This window comes from Vanellus vanellus (assembly GCF_965231255.1).
Source record: "Vanellus vanellus genome assembly, chromosome: 13".
Lineage (NCBI taxonomy): Eukaryota > Metazoa > Chordata > Aves > Charadriiformes > Charadriidae > Vanellus > Vanellus vanellus.
The window spans coordinates 72,367-89,682 of record NC_138918.1 but is presented as its reverse complement, the minus strand read 5'-3'; the positions used below and the strand labels follow the sequence as shown (position 1 = coordinate 89,682).

The 17,316-nt window shown below is 45.8% G+C and overlaps 1 protein-coding gene across 1 annotated transcript; it reads left to right on the top strand.

The window, feature by feature from the left end:
• Positions 1-2,187: 2,187 nt before the first annotated feature.
• On the top strand, positions 2,188-16,405 carry REEP2 (receptor accessory protein 2; the record flags this gene model as incomplete). The annotated part of the gene is made up of 9 exons (XM_082490133.1): positions 2,188-2,245; positions 2,547-2,619; positions 10,578-10,654; positions 11,737-11,805; positions 12,015-12,135; positions 12,700-12,813; positions 13,181-13,328; positions 13,633-13,790; positions 16,331-16,405. The coding sequence occupies exons 1-9, from the start codon at positions 2,214-2,216 to the stop codon at positions 16,403-16,405; spliced, it is 867 nt and encodes a 288-aa protein (XP_082346259.1). The 5' UTR covers positions 2,188-2,213.
• Positions 16,406-17,316: the final 911 nt, after the last annotated feature.

Genomic DNA, 17,316 nt, shown 5'->3' with positions numbered 1-17,316 from the left:
GTGTTCTTGAGTCCTGACAAATCGTTGTGCCTTTTCATGACGGCAGCTTCTCCCCGAACCTCAGGGATCTCTGGACCTGAGCTGGTGGTGGTGTTCTAAATGTAGCTTTGCTTAAGCTGCTCTACTCAAGGAACAGTTGGTTTGATTCCCATGCCGTATTTTTTAGGCCATAATACATTGATAAGTATTTGGTCACCTATTTTAATCATTTGTAGAACACAAATTTGTCATGAGTTATTTCAGCAGTAGCAGTATATGTATATATATATATATGTATATTTTATATACAGCCTTAATTTGAAAAGTAGAAAAATAACTATATTTTATATAGTTATTTTATAAAAATAAAAAACTTAATTTTCAGCTAGAAAAATATACAGCCTTAATTTGAAAACAATCAACACATTGCTTTCCTGGGTAGGTCTTGGAATCTTAATTACACAGCACTATACAATATTACTAATAAGTTGAAAGAATGCTACCAATAAATCATTCTATTTTAATTTGACCTGCAACCGGCTTTTGTTCCAAAAATAGCCCTTCGGTATGAGTCGTTTCTCCTTGCGGGAAGGTAAGTTAATGAATTAATTTCTCATTCTTCTTCATGCTATGGAAAGAAATTGAGCTACTTCTTGCTAACTGTAAATTGCTAGCTTAAAATACCTTTCCTGAAGTTGCTCTAAAGCTGAACGTGCTACTTAACAAGGAGCTGCCACTTCAGACACTCACAAGCCCACCTGCTCTACTAATCTTGATGTTCATATTGTGTTGTTCTTCGCACCATTTATTTCTAATGCGCTGTGAATCTTCACACTGCTCCTGGGCACACTCAACAGTTTAAAACACTAAGGCACGTTTTGTTTAGGTGCAACTTACCCACGCTGCAGTCCTTCAGCGCTCCCACGCTCTTTGTACATTGTACGCACCCGATCTCTGGTCTTTCTCTTCCAATTGCCTCTTTCACCTTCCTGAGTACAAACACATTATTCAAGTACCAGAGCTGTCGCCGTGCTGGTCGCCGATATGAAACTGGTGTGGTTAGAAATAGAATTGCTTTGGTGAAGGTTGTGTGTGTGTTGGCATTACTCAGATGTGTGAGAGCAGATTCCCGTTATCCTATTTGTAGGTCAGTTATGCCGTCAGTGCTGTAACTTGTGCAGTCCCTTATGCAATCATTTTGAGGCCATTCATATCCAAAAGCAGGCTATGCCAAAATGTCCTTTGTCTATAGAGACGTTTGTGTTTTCAGCTCTCGCATGTGATGGGAAGTTGCTAATGTTCTGTATTTTCCATCATTGCTCGTTACACTAAAGTTCGTGCATTCATGAGGAAATTATTCCCTAAGCAGCTCTTTGTTTTTGCTCTGACTCTTTCTTTGGTCTCTTTCCTTTTCATAACGGCTATTTGGCAAATAACGACCCTTTGCGATAGTGCCTTCCTTCAGGCTTGGGGTTATTTTTTTGGCCAGCTGAAGAACCACAATAGTTTTCTACAAATTTTATTTTTTTTAATTGAAAAATGGCTTACGTAATGGTCATCTTAGTGGGACTCAGAGAGCCGTGTGCTGGCCCGGATCAATCCTTGACTGCAATGGGGGCAAAGGGGTGCGCTAATTAACTCTGGCGTTGATTGAGGAGGATTCTCTTAACACTCTTTCTTGGCGAGCTGTTAAAATGTAACGCTTTCCGGTACTCTGATGTGCTCGAGCACAGACGTCCCCCCCACCCCCACCCCCGGTATCCTCCGCTCCCGTTCCCAGGAACGCGCACGAGGCGCCGCCGGATTATCCCGGAGCCGCCGGTAACGCCCCTACCTCTCCCCGGGGCGACACCCCCGACCTCGGTGTCTGCCCCTCAGTGTTGTTTTACACCCGCTTTGGGGTGAAACGGCTCCGCGGCACTCGGGACCGCCCCGTTCGCCCGCGGGAAGATGGCTCCGCTGCGGCCGCCGTTACCCGCTCCCGCGGCAGCGCGCCCTCCCCCTGCGCTCTCCCGACACCGCTCCGCTGTCCCCCGCTCCCGCTCCGTGTCCCCCCCCCCGCCCGGGGCTCCCCCCGCCGGGGGGCGGCGCTCCGCGGGCCCGGCGGGGCGGGATGCGCGGGGCGCGCGGCGGCTCCTCCCTCCCGGCGCGCGGGCGGGGCCGCGCCTGCTGCAGGGACCCGCCCGGCCGGAGCCGCCGCCGCCGCCGCCCCCGAGCCGCCGCCCGGCGCCGCCATGGTCTCCTGGATCATCTCCCGCCTCGTGGTGTGAGTGCGGCCGGCGGGACGCGCGGGGCCCTTCCCCGGGGGGACGCGGCCGGCGGGTCGGCCCCGCGGGACCCCGCGCCCCGGGGTGGTGGCGGGGGAGGGCGGCTGCGGCCGCGCACCGGCGGGTCGGCGCAGGCTGCCGCGGCCCAGGGGCGGCGCCGCCGCGGTGCGGTGCGGTGCGGTGCGGTGCGGGCGGCCGAGCGCCGCCTGGGGTGGGGGAGCCGCGTCCCGCCGGGGAGCTCCCCGCGGCGGCGGCGGCGCGGGACGGCGCCGGGCGCTGAGGGGTCCGTTCTCCTCGCAGGCTGATCTTCGGCACACTTTACCCTGCGTACTCCTCCTACAAGGCCGTGAAGACGAAAAACGTGAAGGAATATGTGAGTAGGGCCCAGGCGAGGGTCCGCGGCTCCCCGGGGCGGCGGGGGCGGCGGGGGGGGGGGGGGCGCCCGGAGGGGTCTCCCCCCGGGGGGGCGGGCTGGGTGCTGTCGGGGGGCGCTGGGAGAGGAGAGCGCGGTGACACGGTCAGTCTGGGCACATCTGAGAGCCCAGGGCGAGTCCTTCCCTCTGACTTTATCCCCACTCGGTGTCCTTTTACCGTTTTTTCAGTGCTATTTTTTTCTTCCAAAAGGCTGAGTAATTTTGCTTGGTTTGTGTCTTCCTGTCTGCGTCTTGTGTGATCAGTGTTTTCCATTGGTCAAGACTTCAACCACCATCCTTTCTGGAGTCATTTCCCCCTTTCTGTTACTGTCTTTGCTATTGTTACAATTACCATATTTAAAACACTAAATGCTTTTCAGCGATATGATGTGTCGTCTTCTCACAGAAGAGGTGTTCTAAGTTGATCAGTGGAGAAAAGAGCTATTTGGCTTATGGGTGGGTTGAGTTTCCATTTATGTGGAGTGAGGAATAACCTGATGGAGAAGAGAGGTAACGTGGGTGAATGTAGGATATAGTCTGTCGCTATTGCTTTGTGGTGCAGTCCAAGACTCTTCGTCCAGCTGGCTCTGTTTGCTCCTTACAAAATGACACGTCAACAATAAATATTGCAGCATATAGCCCTTTTTTGCCTTGTGCTGCTTCGGTCTTCTAGGATTGCCTAGACCATTCCTATGTGTTGGCTTAAAACTCAGCCCACTGGTTTGAAGGAGATGTCAGCTGAGGTGAGGGTCTCGCTTATCGTGGACAGCTTTACAAATCACAACATCTGGCTGGGGTGTTTTGGGTTTTGTTTTGGGTTTTGTTATTTTTTTTTTAATACAGGTCTCAGCAGAGAAGTCAAAATGTGAGCGTTTGGGAGGCATTGATAACCGAGACAGCGTTTTGAGTATTAGAGATGTAGTCAGAAATACAATGAGCCTTACGAAGCTTTGAACTTTATCAGTAATAACATTAGAAACTGAAAAGAAAGCATGAAAGAAACTATATGAATAATCTTGTGATCCCGTGATTTCACAGTTATCTTTGAAGTTATGTATGAAGTAGTATCATATTGCTATTGGCTTCTCTGGCCTTTCTCTACTCTATCCTTCCAGTTGCCTCTGACCTTCATTTGTTGCATAAAACGCGTATTTTTTTACCTGGAATTTTACTCTGGCTCATGAGTGTCTGTCACAGAATGATTGTGTTAAAGTTAACGCAGATAGTGCAACTGGAAGACCGACTCAGATTTCTGAGTTTTGAATTGAGTGGAGCACAGACTGGGATCTACCCGGCTGGGGAGCAGCTCCGTGGAAAGGGACCTGGGGGTTCTGGCGGACAACGAGCTCAATGTGAGTGAGCAGTGCGCTGCTGCAGCAGAGAAACCCCATGGGATGCTGGGCTGCATCACCACGGGCATCACCAGCAGAGATAAAGAAGTCACTATCCCACTCCACTCAGCACTTGTCAGGCCACACCTGGAACACTGTGTGCAGTTTTGGTCCCCACTGTACAAAAAGCTGTGGCCAGGCTGGAGATGGTCCGGTGAAGGGCCACCAAGATGATCCACGGACTGGGAAGCCTGATGTGTGAGGAAAGCCTGAGAGAACTGGGTTTGTTCAGCCTTGAGAAGAGAAGGCTCAGGGGAGGCCTTATCACCACATTCCTGTATTTAAAGGGTTAAAGGCTACAAAGAAGATGGAGACTCCCTTTTTAGAAGGAGTCACACGGAAAAGACAAGGGGTGATGGGTACAAGTGACTCCTGGGGAGATTCCGATGGGACACAAGAGGAAGATTTTTCACACTGAGAACAATCAGCCATTGGAATAATTTCCTCAGGGAAGTGGTGTGTTTCCCAACACTGGACACTTTTTAAGATTCAGCTGGGCAGGGTGCTGGGCCATCTTGTCTAGACCATGTTTTTGCCAAAAAACGTCGGACCAGATGATCCTTGAGGAGCCTTCCAACCTGGTATTCTACGATTGTTTTGTTGAGAACTTGAGGAGGAAAAAGAAAACCAAACCGCCTAATTTTTTGAAACAACCTATGGCATGCTTGTTCTGGAGCTCAAAGATCCAGTCAATATGGAGCCTTTGAGTTCTCAGGCATTCTTTACAGTAAAAACCTGCTTGTTTTCTGTGGGTAGGTTAGCGGTTGAGGTACGTAAGTGCTGTGGCTCCTTACAGAATATAAATATTGTATTGATCTGATTTTCTTTTGATAGATGTTACCTATATTGCTGTAAGACTTCCCTAATCTGGTGGTGAGAAAGAAATGAGATATGGTACTTGAGTATCATAAAGGTGTCTTAACAATAATATCAACTAATTACCTGGTGGGAAGCCCCACTAGCTGATGTGGAAAAGTATGGCATTCATTTTTGGGTTTTGTTTAATGCTTCGTTGATGTAGTTTTCTTAAAGTAGATAGTTCTGGATTGATGCAGCAGAAAATTTTATCTTGTTTTTGTTTTCAGTGGAAATACTGGTTTTGGTTCAAGAAAAATTATTTGAACTGCTAAAACTGATATTACATATGAATTATTTCTTCTTGAGAGGACTACATCAGAAACAAGCATTTAGATGTTGGACTGCTGTCTGCCTAATTCAGTTATTTTTGGAGGACTTAGTCCTTATCAACAGGAGGGGAAAAAACAATTTTGTTAAACGCAGGAAAGGGGGCTAATATCTGTTCAAACTGTTCTTCATGTGAAAGGTCAGTGGAAAATTTGAATGCCGTGCTGCACGCTTTCAAAGCCAGCTGTGTCTATGTACTGCTACCTGCTCGTGGTGCTTAGGAACCAACATTGGTGGGGGAAAAAGATCTTACGGGTGTATCTGTGCTAAAGAGTGGTGTATTGAAGATTGACCTGATGCAGACCGAGCTAGCACAAGCAGTCCATCAGTGGCACCAGAGTACAGAGCAAACTTACTCTTCTCCCTCACCATGATATAAATTTATGAAAGTCCTTGAGCAGCTGTGACAAACTGCTTCTAGTAGCTCAGACTGTTTTAAGAGTAATTTCTTTTTTTTTATGTGTCATCTTCAGTGTTGGTCAAATCTACATTCCAATTACGCTTTTGCATTTGCTGAATTTATTTAGGTTCTTGGTGCAAGCTGGGGAGACTGCGCGTATGCAGCTAGCTAAAGTTGTGGGCCATCAGCTTGAGCAGCAAAGACCTGATGCCTTTATAATGGACTGCAAAAAATATAGCCTGGTTTGGCCCTCCCTTTTTGAAGGTGTTTGTGGATTACAAACATCATAAGAAAAAAAATGGGTGATTCTTCCCCTCTGCTTTCTATTCTTCCAGTTTCTGGTTATCTGCACTACCAGAACTTCTAGAACTAGACTAGTTTATTTAAGAGCTGTATTTTCTTTTTGTCTTTGGCTGTAGAGCGTAGGGTGAAGAGTGGCAGGAGGAGACGGAGGGCAAGAGCCCTGTGTCCAGTATGAAAGATGTGAACGTGTAGTTTATTTAAACAGTTAACAAAGCAGCATTTTCTGTTCTCAGTTCCTTTTCTAACACTCCTGAGGATCGTGTTAGCAGAATCAAAAAGTCTAATGAGCTTATGGTTTCGTCAGGATGTCTACAGTGACCGCTCCTGAGTGGTGTGAGCTAATTTATCTAACCGCAATAGTTTACACTAAGAAAAAGCAGATACTATAAATTCATTACTTTGTATTTAATGACGTTTAGCAACAAATTGTCAACTGGAGATCAGTCAGTATAGAGCCCTTTCTGAAATTTTTAATCAACTCATACCTAATCCCCTGGATAGAAAAGTATCTTCTGCATGTTTTGTCATCATATTATTTGCAGCCTTCTCCAGATCTTTCATGAAGATGAGCCGCACAGATCTCAGCACTCATTCCTGTGGGATTGCACTGGTAACTTTCCTCATTGTGCAAAGTGACCGTTTGTTTTTATCCTTTGTTTCCTCTCTTTTAACCAATTGTTAATCCTCAGGAGTCCCTTCCATTTTTATCCTTGACAATTTAGTTTCTTTGAGTGTTTATTTAGGCCTGTTGGAAACTTTGCAGAAACGCCATACACCCTGCGGGTAAGGGAAGTGCTATAGCAAGAGTTCATGGAAACCTTCTAAGAATTCTGCTACATTTGTGAGATTTTTGTTTTCTGAAAAAAAAAAAAAAACAAAACCACATTCCTCATTATGTTATATATATCTCTATGTATCTGCTAATTGCTTTTATTATTATTGCCTTCGTTTTGCCGAATACTGAAGTAAGACTTACCGGTATGTAGCTTCTCTGAAATCTCTCGCTCGTTGGGATCCCTGTTTGCCACCTTTGAGTTGTCATTATTCACACACTTTTTCACAGAAGAGCTAATTTACGTTGCTGCATTGAAGAGTTAACCATTCGTTACATAGAGCTGCTTTAGAAGTCAAGTGAGTAACACCTGGTCCTAGTCCTTTACAAACTGATGATAAAAGAAAAAAAGGGCAGGAGTGCCATAAAAGACAAGTTTTGCTACTTTCTGTTGTGAAAAAATTGCACAATAAAGTGGGAATAATTTGGGCTACTAACCACTATCTTCAAAACCATCCACTGTGTTAGAGAGGTTGGAAGCAGCATAATTTTATTGTGTTTTTTTAGAAAGGTTTGGAGAGTCTTTCATGAACAGGTCACCAAATTTTCCAACACATGCAAGTTTGAGGAAACATCTGTTTTTATAACTTCATTTGCTGTAACAAAGGCTGTCACTAAAATGTTTGTGTAACTTTAATATATGGATTAATGCATTTAATATATGGAATTTAATATATGGAATTTCCTTGATTCAATTTAGTTCTCCTTTCCCATTCTAGATGACGCTGAGTGTTACGTTGCTTTTAGCAAAGGTGACCTCTTCTTTCCATTTATCAGCTACATATACTTATTTTTACTTCTTAACAGTGTAGAAAACTGGCCATCTCCCTTCTTAAAGGTCTTTTCCAACCTAAATGATTCTATGATTCTATGACTCTTCCGCTATTGGAAGTTTTTGGGTAGCAGGTTTCATAATTCAACGGATTGCTCTTTAGGAATAATTGGCCTATAGCTGAGAGACTTGTTACTAAAACACAGCAGAGTGTGAGTGTGTGTGTGATGGGGGGGAATTATTTTATATTTGCTTTGAAAGAAATACCTACTGCTCCAGGGAAAGGTGTGAGGAAGTGGAGAGATAGACAACAGGCATACAGATGTGTCAGCAAGAAAGCTGGTTCATATTCAAGGACCACCTCCTCCAAGCTCAGGAGCGATGCATCCCAACAAAGAGAAAGTCAGACAAAAAGGCCAAGAGCCTGGCATGGATGAACAAGGAGCTCCTGGAGAAAGTCAAACAGAAGAAGCAAGCTTACAGAGAGTGGAAGCAAGGATGGATAGCCTGGGAGGAGTACAGAGAAATTGTCTGAGCAACCAGGGATCAGGTTAGGAAAGCTAAAGCCCAGATAGAGTTAAATCTGGCCAGGGACGTCCAGGGCAACAAGAAAAGCTTCTACAGGTACATCAGTGATAAAAGGAAATCTAGGGAAAATGTGGGCCCTCCCCAGAAGGAAACGGGAGACCTGGTCACCCAGGACGGGTACAAGGCTGAGATACTCACTGACTTGTTTGCCTCAGTCTGCACCAGCAAGTGTTCTAGCCACACTGCCCAAGTCACAGAAGGCAAAGGCAGGGACTGGGAGAATGAGGAACCCCCCACTGTAGCCGAAGACCAGGTTCAAGACCATCTGAGGAACCTGAAGGTGCAGAAATCCATGGGACCTAATGAGATACATCCGCAGGTCCTGAGGGAAGTGGCAGATGAAGTTGCCAAGCCACTGTGCATCATATTTGAGAAGTCATGGCAGTCCAGTGGAGTTTCCGCTGACTGGAAAAGGGGAAACATAACCCCCATTTTTAGAAAGGGAAAAAAAGGAAGACCCAGGGAACTACAGGCCAGTCAGTCTCACCTCTGTGCCCGGCAAGATCATGGAGCAGATCCTCCTGGAAACTCTGCTAAAGCACATGGAAAATAAGGAGGTGATCGATGACAGCCAGCATGGCTTCACCAAGGGCAAGTCATGCCTGACAAATTTGGTGGCCCTTTACGACGGGGTTACAGCGTTGGTAGATGAGGGAAGAGCAACTGACATCATCTACCTGGACTTGTGCAAAGCATTTGATGCTGTCCTGCCCAACATCCTTGTCTCTAAATTGGAGGGACATGGATTTGATGGATGGACCACAGATGGATAAGGAATTGGCTGGATGGTCGCACTCAAAGAGTTGCGGTCAATGGCTCAATGTCCAAGTGGAGAGCAGTGACGAGTGGCGTTCCTCAGGGGTCGGTATTGGGACCAGCGCTGTTTAACATCTTTGTTGGGGACATGGACAGTGAGATTGAGTGCTCCCTCAGCAAGTTTGCCGACGACACCAAGCCGTGTGGTGTGATTGATACTCTAGAGAGAAGGGATCCCATCCAGAGAGACCTGGACATGCTGGAGAGGTGGGCCTGTGCCAACCTCGTGCAGTTCAGAAGGCCAAGTGCAAGGTCCTGCATGTGGGTTGGGGCAATCCCAAACATGGATGCAGGCTGGGCGATGAGTAGAGTGAGAGTGGCCCTGCAGAGAAGGACTTGGGGGTGTTGGTGGATGAGAAGCTCCCCATGAGCCGGCAATGTGCGCTGGCGGCCCAGAGAGCCCCCCGCCCCCCGGGCTGCATCCCCCGCAGCGTGGCCAGCAGGGCGAGGGGGGATTGTGCCCCTCTGCTGCGCTCTGCTCTGCTCTGGGGAGACCCCCCCGCAGTGCTGCCTCCAGCTCGGGGGGTCCCCACAGCAGAAGGACACAGAGCTGTCGGAGCGGGGCCAGAGGAGGCCCCGGAGATGCTGGGAGGGCTGGAGCCCCTCTGCTGGGAGGACAGGCTGGGAGAGGTGGGGGGGTCAGCCTGGAGAAGAGAAGGCTCCGGGGAGACCTCAGAGCCCCTTCCAGTGCCTAAAGGGGCTCCAGGAGAGCTGGGGAGGGACTCTGGGTCAGGGAGGGGGAGCGATGGGATGAGGGGGAACGGTTTTACACTGAAAGAGGGGGGATTTAGGTGAGATATTAGGAAGAAATTCTTGGCTGTGCGGGTGGTGAGCCCCTGGCGCAGGGTGCCCCGAGAAGCTGTGGCTGCCCCATCCCTGGAGGTGTTCAAGGCTGGGTTGGATGGGGCTGGGGGCAACCTGGGCTGGGGGGGGGTGTCCCTGCCCAGGGCAGGGGGTTGGAACTAGGTGGTCCTTAACGTGCCTTCCAACCCAAACCATTCTATGATCATAGCACAAAGTACACTTTGTAAACTATACTCAAGACCTTAAACAAGAAGATAAGGTTGGTGTGACATGCTCTCAGCTTTCTTACGTTTCTTACTGAGCCTTTATTTGTAAAGGAAAAAAAAAATGCTTGTGTAATTTCTGGGAATAATGATTAAGGCAAAGAATGCTTATTAATGAGTTAGAGCAAAATACTGTATCTATTGATTTGGGGTTTTTTTTCTTCCCAAGAAAAAACTTTAAATCAAGAAAATAGAGGGCTACAGTTGAAACTAAACTTTTGCATATGTGTATATATATTTATTACAATAATCACGATATGCGAAAGACTATAACTTCTTAAAGTGAACTGCTTACTCGTTTTAGATAGCTTATTTGGTACTCTAACACTGCTGCATCATGATATTGTTACAGGGCATGCATTCATCAGTGTATCTGTGTGCATTTATCTGTTTTCCCAAACTATAATGTACCATTTACTATTTGACCCTCTCCATTATTAATTATATACGCCTTCTTGTTGAGTTCATCTTAATGTGTGGAGATGATGAGTCATTTTTACTGAGAAGGCATTTCACTTTTTCTGGGTTCTGGTGTACATCTATTGAGCGACTGCTCTTTTGCAGGTGAAGTGGATGATGTACTGGATTGTGTTTGCCTTTTTCACCACTGCAGAAACACTCACAGACATTGTTCTTTCATGGTGAGTTCCTTGGCAGCATGTTTTCTTTTGCTGGTTTGTTGTTTTGAGTTTGTTGGTTTTTTTTGTTTTTTTGGTTTTTTTTAAATAAGGGAGGAGTAGTGTTAGGATGCCAGGAATAAACTGTCTGTCCTTTAGGAGCTTTCAATCCCTTTGAAGAGTCTGCAGGCTTGTAGATACTGTGGGTAGTAGCTGCTGTCTCAGCTGTTTCATCTCCTGTACTTGCAAACAGTTAAGATTAACAGTTGGGTGTCTGTAAGAGGATCTTCATCCATTCATAACAAAATATTTTTGAGAAGCTGTTAATGTGAACTGATAAAGTTTGAGAAATGGTGGTCTAAATGACAAAAAAAAAAAAAAAAAAAAGATGGTGGAAGGAAGGGACCTGTTAGGGAAACAGCTTAGCAACTTCTTAATCCTTTCAGTGCTGTGTGTCATGCTTGGCAATATGGAGGCCTCCAAAAATGACAAATCATCGTTATATGTCTTCAACTGAACCTTTGGAACAGGCTGTCTTCAGTTTCTTCATTGCTTCAGTGTTTGAGCTTTGCATACATCTCTGAAAGAATACAAGTCAAGAGTTGCATCTTTTAAAGAAACATGAAATGGCTACATGTGCCTTACAGAAGGGCTCGGCAGTTCTGCCTAAACTTTGAAAAGCAGATAAAGATCTGAAAAGTACAAGAGCTTTGGCTTGTTCGTGTACTTAAAATGGACCCCTGAAGCCAGAATTCTCTTGCTACTAATAGAGACAGTAGAAAGTTTGCATTCACTTGTTTCAGTCTCTGCTACTGTATTTTCTCAGAGACTATTGGGTAAGGGTTAGCAATGAAAGATTTATGTGCTGCATGCTTTTTCACTTACATTGATCCTCCTTTTGTGCCTTATCTGAGGAGTACCTACTGGAAGTTTCAGAAACTGAGCCATCAGCCTTAGCAGGAACTTGAGATTTATTGAGATACGTAGTTGAAAACTTTGGAAAATGAGAGGGAAACTAATGTAATGTTAACATCCAGTGGATACTCTCTGAACAAACTTCAGAATGATGAGAGTAGCTATCAGATTGTAATTTGGTGTGTTTGCAGGGCTGAGAGATGCCCTGTTTATGGAGTTTTCATGGCTATGGATGAAAGACTAAATGACACTCAAAGAAGGTATGTCCTAGGGTTCCAAAGAGGGTTCTGCTATTCTGACCTGATACATCGATTCTTTTGTTTCTGAGCCGTTGTCTTGCCTTTGCTCTTTCTGCCTGTGCTGCTCTCCACCAGTTATCTCCATCTGTCTCTGTGCAGATCTTGATTCCAGTTCTCCATCTTTCTCTCTCTCTCTCTTTTTTTTTTTTCCCTTCCCCTCTTTCTCTCAGGTTTCCCTTTTATTTCGAGCTGAAAATTGCATTTGTGATTTGGCTGCTCTCCCCTTACACCAAGGGCTCCAGTGTCCTCTACAGGAAGTTTGTGCACCCAACGCTCTCCAATAAGGAGAAGGTACCTGCTGTTGTTAGAAGATACCGACCTGTCTGGGAGCTGAGTGACTTCTGCTGCGGTTGTGCCACAGTAAAAGCTGAAATGCGTGAATCATGCTTGTGCTGACATTAGTGGGTGCAGAATGATTCTGTCTCTGCCAGCGATGTCATGCTGCAGCTTACTGAAGGTTGTAATGCAGCCGGTCGTTTGCCTAATGCTTAGAAAGCGTGCCTGGCTAACCCAGTGTCGTGAGCCCGCGTAGCCATTGTCAGTAGTTAAGCTCTTTGACTCACGGTAGGAGCAGCACATTCTGTAGCCATGCTGTGTTTTTCATATTGTCAGTATAAGCAACTGCTTTGTTTCAGTTGTTGCAATTTGGAGATAACATACTTTCAGTAAAAGTTGTGTTTGCAAGCTTTCTGTAAGCAGCAGAGAAACTGCCGTTATGTGATCAGTGGCAGCTGATGTTGGTAGCCTGGAAAAAAGCATCCAGATGAGCTTTGGGTTTTTAAGGGTGTTGGTGGGGAGACTTTGATCATGTTTGTAACAAGGAGCTAAATGCCATGTTCCACATTGCCTTCCTAGGAAATTGATGAATACATTACTCAGGCTCGTGACAAGAGCTATGAAACCATGATGCGAGTTGGCAAGAGAGGGTTAAACCTTGCTGCCAATGCAGCAGTTACTGCAGCTGCAAAGGTAATGCAACAACTTCTGTAACATTCAGGAATTCCCCAGCCGTTTAGTTTTGTGTGCCAGCAATTAGCGCTATGAGTCTGCTAGGGGTGCTGGTACTTGTTGGCACCAATCTACTTTTCCTTTCCTCCGGTTTGCCTTGCTGTTAATCCTATCCTTTGACTTATGAAAAGTGGAGGGAGAGTGGAATAGATTCTGCTTTAACCTCTTCCCTGTTGGTCTTGGGAGTGTACTTTTTTTCCCCAATTCTCTGGTTTTTCTGGAGTACCCTAGTGGGGAATAGGGCACCTTTCCTCTTGTGACTGATCCTGTGTGAGGTGATCTTGGTGAAGGTGAAGTGCCCGTGACCCTAATTTTTATGTCCTCTCAGGGCCAGGGAGTTTTGTCGGAGAAGCTGCGAAGTTTCAGCATGCAGGATCTCACTCTGATCCGGGACGAAGATACTGTGCATATGCGAAGCCATGAGCCACAGCTGCACCCCTCTGGTGGGAGTCTTCTTGAAACCATTGAGGATTCAGGTACAGAACGCCCCTGCAGGGCCCTTGTATGAGGCCTCATATGGTGAGCCAGGAGGGGAGGAGGGGTTCCCTGGGCTTCTCGTGCATTGAGTCTCGGAAGGGCTACAAGATTCCAAATTATCTGGTAGAAGTTGCATTGCCTTCCCTAGTCCCTTCCCATCTACTAACACATCTCTGTACTTTTTGGTTTATCCTTCTTAAGGATCGTTTACCTCTCCCGTTCATGTGGTCCTTCAGGATGGGCCATTTTAGACTTAATGTGATTTTCAAAAGTATTTATTAAACTTTCTGTCTTATTCCTTAGCTTCGTGTTACTCCTCAGGAGAGGAGAGCAGTGTGGCACAGAGGTCTAACAGCACCCCGTCGGAAACTAGAACAGACCCATCAGATGAAGATGCAGGAGACAAACTTCCTAAACGTACCCAGAGTCTCAAAACTCCTAAGAAGGTGATGAAGGCTGAGGTGAGCTGGTGTGTAAATTATTTCCAGCACCCACTTGGCTTTGTGAGCTTTTTTGGAAGGCTCTGGCGTCATGGTCTCCGTGCATTTAAAAGCTGTTTATATAAACTTTGTTGGCCTAAGTCTTTGCTGATTGAGTCCTAGATCAGAGGACTTGCTGTCTACTTGCTATGCTAGTCTTTAGCTTTTGTATTTTTATCATGCCTGTAAGCCTCTGCCATAAGCCAGGACCCAGCTTTGCTTTCATTCAGGTAATGTGTTGAAGGGTGGAGCATTAGGTATTTTAACGTGTTTTGTTGACTGTATCCTCTCTCCTGTCTGTTACAGTCTGAATATTTAATACTACTGTGACACTTATCCCTGGGACAGCCACTTTCTCCTCATCTAAAATGCAGCAGTTCCCTACCCTCTTAGGCCTTCCTGGACTTCTGCATACTTCTGCATGTGGAGGGGGAAATTACATTTACCCCCTCCACACCACTCCCCACCCCCCCGCTCCCTCCCACCTCGGGGTTTTGGGTAACTAGTCATTGTTGAGCTGTCCCCTCCATATGACCATATGACCATGTGACGATCCAAGATATTTACAGCCATTCATATGAGGCATGGGTTGCCTGGATTATTATTATTAAAACAAATTGTACATGAAAATAAATGTAATTGTGTCCAAGAGCCGTTTTAGCTTAACAGTCTTTTTTTTTTCAGCTGTTGGTGTGGTTTGTAGAATATGCTTTTTGAGGTTCTGCTTTCCAGGTTTTGACTCTTACTTGAACGTTTCTTGTAGTGATAAAAGCTTCTCCCTTTTTGTGAAGTTGGGGTCCTATTTGCTTGACTCAACTCTGACTCCTAGTTTTATTTTTTATTTTTATTTAAGATAGAGTGCTATATGACTGGCTCACATTGCCAAGCTTTTCAGGCTAAATATTAAATAACTTGGAGAAAACTAATTGCTTAGAGCATCATTTAAAGTCTTACTGTTAACCTGATTTTACAGTGTACAGGACACCTCTGCATGTGATTAAGTGCTCCTTGTAACAGAGTCACAGAATAGTTGAGGTTGGAGGGGACCTCTGGAGATCATCTGGTCCAACCCCACTGCTCAAGCAAGGCCATCTGGAGCTGGGTTCCCAGGACCATGACCAGATGGCTCTTGAATATCTCCAAGGATGGATGTGTATGTCTCAAAATGCATTTAAAATCAGCCTGGATCTTTTTAAAGTTCACAAGGCTTACTTCTGAGTTGACCCCTCTGCTTTCTTCTGTAGCGTATTAGACAGGAGTAGGTAAACAAGAGAAACAAAATTTGATTCCAAGCTTCCTGGCGAGGAATTTTTAAAGTGAAATTGTGAAAAGACAGTAATGACTCTTCTATGCTGTTTATTGTGAATACAGAAATTCCAATAAAGCCCTTTGCAGGCATATTCATTTTTACGCTCAGTCTGTTTGGATCTTTGGTTCAGATGTAGGGATTGTAGGAGGTCTTTGACTGAGATTTCCAAGATTACCCGGAAGGGCTGAATGCATTGTAGATCATACGTGCACTCTTCTTGCCAATATCTAGAATAAAAGACACTGGAGTAAAGTGTGCAAACTAGGTCAAGATGTTTCTACATCTTTCAGAGAACAGCATTTTGCATTGCAGTCAAGAAGCAGAAAAGTTATAGCAGTGGAGTGTTACGTGAATGTTACCAGTTAGAAATATCGCTATGTCCAGTCTTTTGTTGAGACAGCTGACTTCGATTTTATTACCGCATTTGTCCTGTTTTTGAATGTCTTCCTCTCCTGCTTGCTATTTGATGGATACAGAATCACAGAATCTCCTAGATTGGAAAAGACCTGTAAGATCATCTAGTCCAATCATTAACCCAACACTGCCAAGCCCACCACTAAACCATGTCCCTGAGCGCTATATCTACACGACCCTTAAATACCTACAGGGATGGGGATTCCACCACTGCCCTGGGTAATGCGTTCCATTGTCTCATGACCCTTTCAGTAAAGAAATTCTTCCTAATATCCAATCTAAACTTCCCTTGGCGCAACTTGAAGCCATTCCCTCTCGTTCTATCACCTGTTAATTGACAGAACAAATCAACTCCCACCTCTCTGCAACCTCCTGTCAGGGAGCTGTAGAGAGCGAGAAGGTCTCCCCTCAGCCTCCTTTTCTCCAGGCTGAACACCCCCAGGTCCCTCAGCCACTCCTCACAGGACTTGCGCTCCAGACCTCTCACCAGTTTTGTTGTCCTTCTCTGGACACGCTCCAGCACCTCAATGTCCTTCTTGTGGTGAGGGGCCCAAAACTGAACACAGTACTCAAGATGTGGCCTCACCAGTGCCAAGTACAGGGGTACACTCAGAGTGATTTGTGTACTAACCAAAAACAAGTAGAATGGTTAAATAGCCTTTTTCAAACAAGGGGTGACATGAATAGCGTCATCGCGTTGTAGTTGTTTTGTCCTGTTTTCACTCTGCCTTCTTACATCTTTCTGTTAGATGTTTAGGCGTTAAACTGCCCTAAGATGCCTCTTCTTCTTTCTCCTCAGCTTCCAGTGAGAAGTGTGAAAGCGCGCCCTAAGAAGAAGGCTGCAGGCTCTCTTGCTTCTGGCGAGTCATCCTAAGGAGACCTCCCCCTCCCCAGCAGCTGTCTCTGTCCCGGGATTTGCCTGTCACTTTTGAGGGGAAACTCCCCAAAGGAAGGGAGCTGAGATTCATGTACATAACAGATACTGCTTTGTAGAGCTCATTCCAAGGCGAGGGGGAGGCTGGGATTCAGAAAGTGGAGTAGAGGATACACATCCTCAGGAATTTTCCCCTTTTCATCTCTCTGTTGGAGGGAATGCTGACATGTCTGTACATAGCCTGTTGCTTTGGAATTCCCACTGTATAACCCTAGTTGGGGAGAATCTTTGCTGGAAGAACTGACTAGGGTTAGAGACATCCATTGCACAGAAGCTGTAAAAACATTAGACACCGGAGTTCCACGGGGGTGGGTGGCTCCCTAAAATGTCTTATCTTGCTCTGGGTATTCTTCTGCAGCTGTATGCTGTTAAGAAGTGCCCACCATGATTCATCCTCCTTAAGAAAGGACCGTACCTGTCACGTCCATCCCCTTTGAGAAGGTGACTGAAACGATATATGCTGAGCGCTTTTGAACGTAAAGGACTAGCTCATGGGAGGAGTGTGCTAGATTCCCGTTACTAGTACTGGAAGATGAAGAGATTGGGTTTTATTTCGGTTTTGGGGGTGTTTTGTTTTTTCTGGAAGGTGAAGGGAGGTAATTGAAAAACTGAGTAATGAAGAAAATGTGCTGTTATATGCACATGTGATGGAGTAGGTGCGGGTATCTGTAAGAGTTAACTACTGGGAAGGAAAATTGGGCATCCATAAGACTTTGGCTCTTCTTGAAGCTGCTTGAATTTTATTTCAGGTTCTGTTGTTCACTTTGATTCCTGTGAGAGCATCAGAGTGATACGAGTCCCATGCAGTGGGAAAAGTTGGCAGGGAGACTGTTAGTGGTTGAACTCCATGT